Consider the following 12,039-nt stretch of genomic DNA (forward strand, 5'->3'; position numbering starts at 1 on the left):
TTTTGGCTTCTAGGCCAGATACTGGCTGTGTTTGACAGTGTGGTTCCTGGGCACCTCAACTAGTACATGGCGGAGGGGAGTGGCAGGGGCAGGTTGAGCTACTGGATTGTACAAAGTCCTCCTGCTGGCAACACAGGCCTGTCACTACCTTTTGGCCCACTGTTTCCTGTCTCCCTCTGCAAAGCTGAGTAAACTGGTGCCACACATGGCCCACGGGAGCCTTGTGGCTGCAACATGTCTTCTTGAATTTAAGGCCACCGAGGGTGAGTGGGACAGGATGGGATCCAGAATGGAAATGGGTGGGTTATTGCTCTCCAGGCAGTTAGAGAAGTAAATCCTTGTTTGGTGGTGATAAGATCAAATAGAGACCTTTTCTTTATTACCTAAATTTGCTGACCAGGCCAGATACTGTCCTGTTCTTTGACTCGTGATTGATCTGATAATCAGTGCTGTTGGTCATGATTGAGTGGCTATGTTTTGAACTGTTCTAGATCTACATCCCTTCCAAAGCCTTCTCTGTCGGTCCCAAACAGAACTGAGTTCTTCCTCTTTTGGATTCCCTGCCCTACATCTGCCATTGCCTTCTTCCTTTCCTCCTGCCCTTTCATGTGTAAGTTTATAAGTGGTGTTTTTCTCCCTCTACTAGAATGTATGTAACTCCTTCAACTCAGGAGGTGTTTGTTTTTTATTAATCTTTAAATCCTCAGAACTTATCAGCTTGGTCTCTAGTCAATAAATATGTGTTGGAAGAATGAACTTCCAGGGTGAGATATTTCTAACACTTCATCTCTTTTCCCATAGTTTAAATAATTTTAGTTACATAAGCACCCTATATACTACACTATGTCAAATTGTGGATGATGAACAGTATAACAATTACATAGAGAAAGGCAATGCAGTGTCTAAAAGTGTGTGTGCAGAAACCAGACTGCATGGATTTTGATTCCTAGTTCCTACCTGTGTGACCCGGGGCAGGTGACCTTGCACTCTATGAACCCTCCTGTCCTCATCTGTCAGGGTTCTCCTGGGTGGTGGGGAGGGCTGAAATCTTTCTACATATGAAGAACATAGGATAGGCACAGAGTGGGCACTTGATTTGATGTACTATCTCCATCTGCAAGCTAATCACTGGGCTAAGGATGTGTTGTTGTAGGAAACATTGACCTTCAGGGATGTGTTTGTGGACTTCACCCAGGAGGAGTGGCAGCAGCTGGATGCTGCTCAGAAGAACCTCCACAGGGATGTCATGCTGGAGAACTACAGCCACCTGGTCTCTGTTGGTGAGAAACCCTCCACAGGGTGACTGGTACACATCCCCTCGTGTCTCCCTCTCTGGGCTACTGCAGCTCAGGGGCGTCTGGGCCCTGAATGAGTCAGGCCTCAGGCTCCTGGTCAGGAATTCCTAATGGCATTTGCCCCCTGCCCAGGATGGTCATGCTCTCGCCTTCTCTGTAGATGGTCTGCACTGAGGGCCCACTGGCTAGGCTCACAGGGCAGTCACCAAAGCCAGACCATCCCCGCCCTGCAGGGATGGGCCTCGGTTCCAGAATGCTACAGGTGTTCATAACCAAGTCCTCTGTCATTTCCCTTAATAGGATACCTTGTGGCCCAGCCACATGGGATCTTCAGGTTGGGACAAGGAGAAGAGGAGGCCGGGATGGCAGCTGGAGAAAGCCCACTATGGAGCTGTCCAGGTAAGCCCATGTCAGGTCAGGGGTTAAGGGGTGGTGGTCCTTACCACAGTTCTATTTATTTCATCTTTCTGGCCCCTGAAGAAACCAGCTGGATCCCAGAGAATAAGTTTAAACTACCACAAGCTCAACCACACCAAGTTTAACTTCACAAGAGAGAAATATAGCACCTTGAGGTCCTCTTTGGGATCAGAGGTGACACATTTTACACCTAGAAATACTTGTTTGGCCCATATTCCAGGTGACACAAAAGGCTGCCAGCTTTGACTGGGGCCTAGGGCAGGAAAGGTTCTGTAGTTGGCCCAGGCTCTAGTGCCAACAGTCTTGTTGCTTGCACCATATGGTCTGGCTGCCCTAAGGGGCTGAAGGTGTCAGTGGCGGGAAAAGATGCAGAGTGAGAAACAAGCCCCTTAGATTTTTGAGTAAGGTCATGAAATATGTGTCAGAGAATTATACTACTTTTGAGATAGCAGGGTCCCATAACTCATGAGGAGCACTAGGCACAATAAACCTCCTTCTATCCTGCTGCTCTGCTCCATTTACTGAATAACCCACAAAACTGCCAATTTTCAGTGTGGCCTAGAGCAAGAATAGACTTTGAAATAGGTGTGGATTACCAAATGACCTAGCATATGAAGTGTTTGTGGCAGATGGACACGGAGTATGGAAATTTTGGAAGGTCCCTGTGAGTCACAGTACAGCCTGTGAGGGTTTTGGAGCATAGCGTGCCATCTTCTGCGGACAGATATTCTTCAGAGAAAAAAAATTTCTAGCCTGCTATTGACCCTAATTGAGGATCTTCCCCTTGCCCTTTCTAAGTCCTCCCCCTCAAAGTTATTAACTATCCTGAATTCTAATACCAGAGAGGAGAATTCCATTGATAGGATTGTATGTTTTATGACCCTGGAAAAATAAACAAGAAAATTTTTAAAAGCATTGTTAGAAACTCCAGGAAAATAAAAAACTAAGCAAAAAAGTAAATAATTATTGGGATTAACTTATATTTTCTTATGAATTTCCTCCTAAGTTCTTCAGAAGTTCCAACTGAAACTCTGATAATTACCTGGGCCCATAATCACTAGTGGGGTCTGATCTCCAAGCTGATCTCTTTAGCACATAAGGTTCTTGGCTGCTATACATCTCTGAATTTGTCCTATGCCATTTACCAATCAGTGAGCTCCTTGTGGGAAAAAAGTAGCTGTCTATTGCTACTTTTCTTGCCTGCATGAGCTTGCCACCCAAGTCCCACTGTCTTAGCTCAGGGTGCCTTCAGGGCCTAGAAACCAGCTGCAATTCCTTGTCACATGTATTTCTTCAACATGGCTGCTTACTTTATCAGGCCAGCAAGGAAATTTTCTCTCTGGTCTCCTAAGATGAAGTGTTGTATAACATAACATAGTCATGGGAGTGGCATCCTATACCTCTGCCATAAACTATTGGCTGAAAGCAAGTCTCAGTTCTGCCTACACTTAAGCAGAGAGGATTATATACGGCATAAATCACTGGAGTCACCTAGGATGTGCCTGACAAAACTGCTGACAACAGGACAAGGAGCAAAGAGGGAATAGGAACATTCACAAGTATCACAATTGAAGAGATTTCTATTTGGTGTCAGAAGTCAGTTTTGTCTCATTACTTGTACCTTTGACCAATTTACTACCTCACCTGTAAAGTTTGTTAGCTGATAATTTATGTAATGAGGTTTGGTGGTCACAGAGTAAATAACTATGGAGACACATTTTTATCCAAAAAATCACACAGATATTAAAATTGCAGGATATTCACTGTCAAGATGCAAAACATATACTCAAAACCATACCCTCAGATAACCACATGAAAATGGAATAAGGAATATATACACATACATGAAAATGGGGTTATTTTAAGAAAACAATGATGTCATACATTAAAGTATGGATGGAAAGACAGAATCAAGCATGCCCAAGATTACTTTAAACACTTTATTTTACTGGTAGTTTCTGGAGACTACATTTAAAAATTAAAAAATCAACAGTCCTAACACCCAAGTAATAATCTGGATAATCTGCTTAATAATTTGGTATATTTCCTTCTAAGCATTTTGTTCTGTGTCCACCTATACAATCTAAAACACATACCAATATAAAATATATTTGTATACATATATGTGCATATAATTTTACTCAGTATACAACTATTTTTCTGCCACCCAGAATCACTGATATAATGCTGCATATCCATTCTCAATGCATTTTTACAATGTAAATCATGTGGTACATTTAAAAATTTTTTTCACTTAGCCAATTATCATGAACATTTCCTTAAATCCTCAAACATAAGAACACTTTTGGAGAAGGAAATGGCAACCCACTCCAGTATTTTTGCCTGGAGAATCCCAGGAAGGGAGGAGCCTGGTTGGCTGCCATCTATGGGGTCTCACAGAGTCAGACACGACTGAAGTGACTTAGCAGCAGCAGCAAGAACACTTTTAATTAGTGCATACTATTCTATCTTATTGATATGTCAATTTTGAATCAATTGACTACTGGATAGTCAATTTTTTTCCTATTTCAAATAATATTGTGTTAAGGAAGATAATCTGAAAATTAAAAATTTTTATTGACTAATAAAATGAGGCATAAAATGTAACCATAAAATGGTCACCCTTAAATATTAAGTTGTAAGCTATGTTCCTAAGTGAGGTGTGTTAAAGCTTACTATATGCCTTTTCTGAAAGGGCTTTGTATTTTACACTCAAAGTGTTGATGAACATGTGTAAGATCTCCTGTTTGAGTGCTTGTTTCAGGGATCATGATGACTCATCCCCCTTTATATCACTTAAGGGAGGAATTTTCCTATTTGTTTAAGAAGTGAACGTAGTTTGCCATAGCTAGGATTAGTAATTTTATACTTTATATTTTTCTTTCAAAAATGTCATACTTACTCCACAGTGAACATGTCTTAATTACTGAGTGCTTGTTTGGAACCTCTAGACCTTTCCCACAAAATGTGTGGTATAGAATATGGAACATATTTCTCTCATAACTTCTAACAGTTTTCTAGACTTTAAATTCTTAGTTTCTTTTCAGCATACTCTGATAGTCAATGACATTTAAATTCTTTGTAAATTTTTTTCTATATCAATATATTCACAGTTTTGTCACTTCTGAATTCTCTGATATATAATTCTCCACTCGTGTAAGAATTCTGGATGAAAAATTGGTCACATTTATCAGATGCTTCTGGAATTGTGCTTTTCTGCTTTCTTAAGTTAAATGAACATTAAATAGTATATGAAGTTTTTTACATTCTTGATATTTATAAGGTTACTCCCAGGATGAACTGATATATAATGAGGTATAACTAGTGAAATTATCTCTATATTAATATATTAATAGGTTATAATATGTTATTATATCATATTATAGGTTATTAGTAAGTATATTAATAGGTTTTATCTCCTGTGTGACTTTTCTGATGTTTAATGAGAGTTGACTTCCCACTGAAGGCTTTATCACATTCTCTGCATTCATAAGGTTTCTCTCCTGTATGCGTTCTGTGATGTACAATGAGAGTTGATTTCACACTGAAAGCTTTCCCACATTCACTGCATTCATAAGGTTTTTCTCCTGTATGAATTCTCTGATGTTTAATGAGAGTTGACTTCCTACTGAACGTTTTCCTACATTCACTACACTCATAGGGTCTCTCTCCTGTATGAATTCTCTGATGTTTAATCAGTGGTGACTTTTCACTGAAAGCTTTCCCACATTCATTGCATTTATAGGGTTTTTCTCCTGTATGAGTTCTTTGATGTACAATAAGGGTTGACTTCTCACCAAATGCTTTCCCACATCTTCTGCATTCATAAGGTTTCTCTCCTGTGTGAGTTCTATGATGGACAGAGAGATGTGATTTTCCACTGAAAGTCTTCCCACATATGCTACATTCATAGGATTTTTCTCGTGTATGAACTCTCTGATGAACAGAAAGATGTGACTTTCCCCTGAAGCCTTTTCCACATTTACTACACTCATAAAGTGTCTCTTTTGTATGAGTTAGCTGATGTTTAATGGGTGTGGGTGTCTCATCAAAGCCTTTCCCATGTTTATTGCACTCAGATTTCTCACCCATATGAGTCCTTTGATATATAAGGCTGGACTTATCACATTTGATAGCTTCATAAAATGCTTGTCTAATGTGTGTTTTTTCATGTCTAATAAGGTGATATGAACTCTTAAAAGCTTTTGCACATTCACCACATACAAATGGTTTCTCTCCTGTATGAGTTCGCTGATGTTTCATCAGAGTTGACTTCTGGATAAATGTTTTCCCACATTCACTGCATTCATATGGCTTTTCCCCTGTATGAGTTCTCTGGTGTGCAATTAGGGTTGACTTCTGGCTGAAAGTTTTTGCACAGTCACAGCATTCATAAGGTTTCTCTCCAGTGTGAGTTCTCTGATGTACAACAAGGTTTGCTTTCTGGATAAACACTTTTCCACATTCAGAACATTGATAGAGTTTCTCCCCATTTTGAATTCTTGGACTTTTATTAAGAGCTTGCTTACAGTGGAGGGCTTTTCCATGTTCATTAGGCTCAAAGAATTTCTCTCCAGATTGAGCTTTATCAAGATTAGAATGGAAGCATAATTTCCAATATGCCTTACATTCATCACCTTTCTTTCTTACACAGCTTCTACTTTGACTAAGAAAATTGAAATTATGTTTTGAACACTTTCCCCATGAATAATATTTAGTGAGTCTTTGTCCTATAGAAACAAAGCCTGTGCTTGGATAAATGATTTCTCCATATGTTCTGAATTCTTGGCCACTTTTATCCTTCAGTGTTTCCTTATTTATGGATGCAGCTTGCCATAGAAGTTTGTCTTGGCTTTCCTTGTGGTTATCTGTCTGGTCATTAACTTTCCAGAATTCTAGGGAAAAATGCAATGATTCATCAAACTTGTAAGTATTTCTATGATAATGTTATGGGACAAAATTCATTCATAAATGCCCTGCTGTGAACTCCTATTAAGGGACCTGAGCTGATGTGAATGAACCCTCCCTATATTCTACCACCCTCCCTATACTCCACCACTTCCCTCAACTGTAAATACAAAGAAATGCTGGCCTATATTTAACAAAAATAATTTAATTCACAGTCAAGCTCAAGACCAAGAAAATATAAATTTTAGACATCAAAAGTGAAATGAGAATTTAAAGTGATGGGGTGAACAAAAACTGAAGCTTGAGGATTTACTGGGGAATCCAGACCACAGGGCACAAATGTTCAGGAAACTGGAATGTGATTTTCACTTAAAGTAGGAACCACAAAGGGTATCCATGCTTATTAAACACGAACTAGAAAGACTCCCCACTGGTCAAAGAAACTGGGAAGAATGCTATTATATATAAAAAATTAAAAGTCTGATATGATACTATATATAGAAAACCCTGAAGACTCCACACAAAAACTACTAGAACTGATAAATTCAGCATAGTAGCAGGATACAAGATTAACACAGAGAAACTGGTTATGTTTCTTTATACTAACAGTGAAATATCAGAAAAGTAAAAAAAAAAAAAAAATCCCTTTTAAAATCACATCAAAAAATAAAATACTTAGGAATAAACTTGACCAAAGAGGTGAAAGACTTAATACGCTGAGAACCTAAAACATTGATAAAGGAAACTGAAGATGGTCTGAAGGAAAAAACTCCCATCCTCTTTGATTGGAAAAATTAATATGTTTAAATGGTCATACTACCCAAAGGAATTTACAGATTTAATGTAATACCTATCAAATTACCTATGACATGTAAATCAATGAAGTTAGAACACACTCTCAGACCATGCACAAAAATAAACTCAAAATGGCTCAAAGACTTAAATATAAGACAGGATACCATAAAACTCCTAGAAAAGAACATAGGCAAAACATTCTCTGACATTAATCATACCCATGTTTTCTTAGGTCAGTTTACCAAGGCAATAGATATAAAAGCAGAAATAAACAAATGGAACCTAATCAAACTTATAAGCTTTTACATAGCAAATGAAATCATGTGTGTTTAGTCACTCAGTCGTATCCAACTCTTTGTGACCCCATGGACTGTAGCCCACCAGGCTCCTCTGTCCATGGGGATTCTCCAGGGAAGAATACTGGAGTGTGTTGCCATGCCCTCTGCCAGGGGATCTTCCTAATCCAGGGATTGAACCCAGGTCTCCCACATTGCAGGCTGATTCTTTACCATTTCAGCCACCAGCTTTTGCATAGCAAACAAAACCATAAACAACATGAAAAGACAACTTATGGACTGTGAAAAAATATTTACAAATGATGAGACCAACAAGGGCTTAAATATACAAACTATATTTGTATATTTCCAAAATTTGTATATTTCAAAATATACAAACAGCTCATACAACTCAATAACAAGAAAACAACCTAATCAAAAAATGGGCCTAAGGGTCATAATGCTGGTCATCTTGTGGTTCAGGTTGTCCTTGGTGAGTACTGCGTCAAGGGAGGGCCCTGGGATGCAAGGAGGTGTTGTTTCTAAGGATCCTTTCTGCCTTGCTGAAAAAAGGATAGACAGAAAAAATGGTAACTGAGTGTTTGAAAAACTGTTCTCAGGTAAGAAGAAAGTGTATTCTGGATATCCCTGATGGTCCAGTGGTTAAGAATTCACCTGCCAAAGCAGGGGACATGGGTTCAATCCCTGGTCTGGGAAGATCCCACATGCTGTGGAGCAACTAAGCCTGTGCACCACAACTACTGAAGCCCAAACACTCCAGGGCCCGTGTGCCTTCACTACTGAAGTTGTATGCTGCAACAACTGAAGTCCATGGGCTTAGAGCCTGAGCTCCATGATAAGAGAAGCCACTGCACTGCAACTAGAGTAGCTCCTGCTCGCTGCAACTAGAGAAGGCCTGCATACAGCAACAAAGACACAGGGCAGCCATAAATAAATAAATGGACAAATAATTTTGTGGGGGATGGGGACTTCCCTGGTGGTTCAGATGGTAAAGAGACCTCCTGCAATGAAGGAGACTGGGTTCGATCCCTGTGTCAGGAAGATCCCCTGGAGAAGGGAATGGCTAGCCACTCCAGTATTCTTGCCTGGAGAATCCCCATGGACAGAGGAGCCTGGTGGGCTACAGTCCATGGGATCACATAGAGTCAGACACAACTGAGCAACTAACACACTTCATTTTGGGGGCTCCCCAGGTGGCACAGTGGTAAAGAACCCACCTGCAAGTGCAGGGGATGCCAGAAACACGTTTGATCATTGGGTTGGGAAGATCCCCTGGAGAAAGATATGACACCCTACTCCAGTATTCTTGCCTGGGAAAAATGGACAGAGGAGCCTGATGGGCTATAGTCCATGGGATCACAAAGAATTGGATATGACTGAGCACACATGCACAAATACATTTTTAGAGTTCCAATTTACAAATCAAAAAAGATACATGCACCCCATGTTCAATGCAGCACTATTTACAATAGCCAGGACATGGAAGCAACCTAAATGTCCATCAACAGATAAAGGGATAAAGATATGGTACATATATACAATGGACTATTAATTAGCTATAAAGAATGAATTTGGGTCGTTTATAAAGATGTGGACGGACTTGGAGTCTGTTATACAGAGTGAAGTAAGTCAGAAAAATATCATACAGTAATGCATACATCTGGAATCTAGAAAAATGATACTGGTGAACCTATCTGCAGGGCAGAAAAAGAGGTGTGGATGTAGAGAATGGACTTCTGGACAAAGGGGCAAAGGAGAGGGTGGGAAAAATTGAGAGAATAGCACTGGCATACATATACTAGCATGTGTGAAACAGATATCTAGTGGGAAGCTGCTGTATAACACAGGAAGCTCAGCTTGGTGCTCTGTTTTGACCTAGAAGAATGGAATGGGACGGGGAGGAGGAACACTCAAGAGGAAGGGGATATATGTATACCTATGGCTGATTCACTCTGTTATACAGCAGAAACTAACACAACATTGTAAAGCAATTATATGGCAATAAAAAAAAATTTTCCTGAAAAAAAAATGGGCACAAGACATAGACATTTCTGCAAAGAAGACATGCAAATGGCCAATAGGTAGATGAAAAAAATGCTCAACATCGCTAATTATCAGAAAAATGCAAATGAAAACTACAATAAAGTACCACCTTATACAGGTCAGAATGTCCATCATTAAAAGGTCTACAAATAAATACTGGAGAGGGTGTGGAGCAAAGGGAACCCTCCTATACTGTTGGTGGCAATGTGAATTGGTGCAGCCACTGGAAAATAGTACGGAGGTTCTTCTAAAAACTAAAAAAAGAGTTGCCATATGATCCAACAATCCTACTCCTGGGCATATATCTGGACATAACCACTAATTCGAAGAGATACATACACCCTATGTTCATAGCAGCACTATTTATAATAGCCAAGACATGGAAACAACCTAAATGTCCACTGACAGATGAATGGGTAAAAAAGATATATATCCAAAGTGGAATATTATTCAGCCATAAAAAGAATGACATCATGCCATTGAAGGAACATGGATGGACCTAGAGATTAACATACTAAGTGAAGTCAGAGAAAGACAAATACCATATGAAATAACTTATATGTAGAATCTAAAATATGATACTGCTGCTGCTAAGTCGCTTTAGTCGTGTCTCACTCTGTGCGACCCCACAGACAGCAGCCCACCAGACTCCCCTGTCCCTGGGATTCTCCAGGCAAGAACACCGGAGTGGCTTGCCATTTCCTTCTCCAATGCATGAAAGTGAAAAGTGAAAGTGAAGTCGCTCAGTTGTGTCCAACTCTTCGAGACCCCATGGACTGCAGCCTACCAGGTTCCTCCATCCATGGGATTTTCCAGGCAAGAGTACTGGAGTGGGTTGCCATTGCCTTCTCCAAAAATATGATACAAATGAACCTATATATGAAACTGAAACAGACTCACAGACATAGAGAACAGACTTGTGGTTGCCAAGGGGGAGGGGGGATGGAGGCGAGTTGGATTGGGAGTTTAGGATTAGTAGATGCAAACTAGTATGTATAGAATGAATGAATAAGGTCCTACTCTATAGCACAGGGAACTATATTCAATATTCTGTGATAAACCATAATGGAAAAAAATATGAAAAAGAATATATGTATGTGTAACTGAGTCACTTTTCTGTATAGCAGAGTGTACACAACATTGTAAGTCAATTATACATTAATAAGATAAAAAAATCAAAAGCCTAGTTCTGTAACTCAATCCAAATGATTCTAAGTGTAGTAGAGAGCCCCCTAAGCTAAAAAATTAGACTAAAAATTGGTCCTGTATTAGTAGGTTCCCAGTGGTGGCACATCTTCCAAAAGATATATTTTTGTATTTTTATAGCTTAGGGCTCATAGGATGTCTATGGTATACTAATTATCACTGAAGAGTTAACAGTAAAAAATTAACAACCTCACAAGGAAATGACCTACTATGAAAGAGAAGCAGCATATATATTTAAAGATACTCCCATTTCTAGAACTATAGCTAGTAAAACCATGTGGACTTCAAGATAAATATATTTCAACTGTTTAAAGAAATAAGGGAAAAACTCTGCCTACTTTCTATCTAGTCATAGATAAAGACAGATTTAACAGATTAGGTGACAGACCTTGAGATCACCCAGAATGTAGCATGAAGAGCTAACAATGGAAATATGGTAAGAGAAATATAGAAATGATAAGTTCCAGAATAGGTTTAACAGCTAATCCAAATGGAGGACTAGAGAAAAAGGGAGAGGCAATATGCCAAGAGATGGGTTACTAGAGCAACACTGAGACTGCTATACTTAGAAAGGCCAGCTTGCAAGGCTGGCCCTTGGCTACCATCTGGGAATTTAGAGTTCAGGAATGTCCCCACCATTCGCTAACTGATAAGGCTGCTTGTACAAACAAGGTGATCTGCTTTCCTTCTGGGAGTCTGGAATGTTGCTAAGTGCGGGGTGTATGTATAGATGCTGAGTCTCTCTAATGGGCTTCTCTGTGCGCAAACACACAAATGTTGCTGCCTTTTCAATGCTGGGAGAAGTATGTGCTGTGTGACCCTACATGGGAGGGAGAGAACATAAGGAACTCTACATGGAGTCCTCCAGACTCTGCTCCTGTCTTCTCCCCTTATGCTCTAGTTGTATATCCTTATATCCCCAGTCGCTAAGTCGTGTCTGCCCCTTTGAGACCCTATGGACGACAGTCTGCTAGGCTCCTCTGTCCATGGAATTTTCCAGGCAAGAATACTGGAGTGGGTTGCCATTTCCTCCTCCGGGGATCTGCCAGACCCAGGGACTGAACTTGTATCTCCTGTGT

The 12,039-nt window shown here is 39.9% G+C and overlaps 1 protein-coding gene across 8 annotated transcripts in view; it reads right to left on the reverse strand.

Annotated features, from left to right (window-relative positions):
• Positions 1 to 3,457: 3,457 nt before the first annotated feature.
• The window catches only part of ZNF674 (zinc finger protein 674), a 34,406-nt gene continuing 25,824 nt past the window's right edge, over positions 3,458 to 12,039 (reverse strand). For 3 of the 8 annotated variants that reach the window (XM_070365428.1, XM_070365430.1, XM_070365429.1), the window contains one exon: positions 3,458 to 6,607. In XM_070365428.1, the coding sequence (XP_070221529.1) occupies positions 5,115 to 6,607 (1,493 nt within the window). In that variant the 3' untranslated portion in view covers positions 3,458 to 5,114. The remainder of the gene's footprint in view (positions 6,608 to 12,039) is intronic. The other 5 variants (XM_070365426.1, XM_070365427.1, XM_070365425.1 and 2 more) reach the window with 3 other exon arrangements.

The sequence above is a fragment of the Bos mutus genome, chromosome X, assembly GCF_027580195.1.
Source record: "Bos mutus isolate GX-2022 chromosome X, NWIPB_WYAK_1.1, whole genome shotgun sequence".
NCBI lineage: Eukaryota > Metazoa > Chordata > Mammalia > Artiodactyla > Bovidae > Bos > Bos mutus.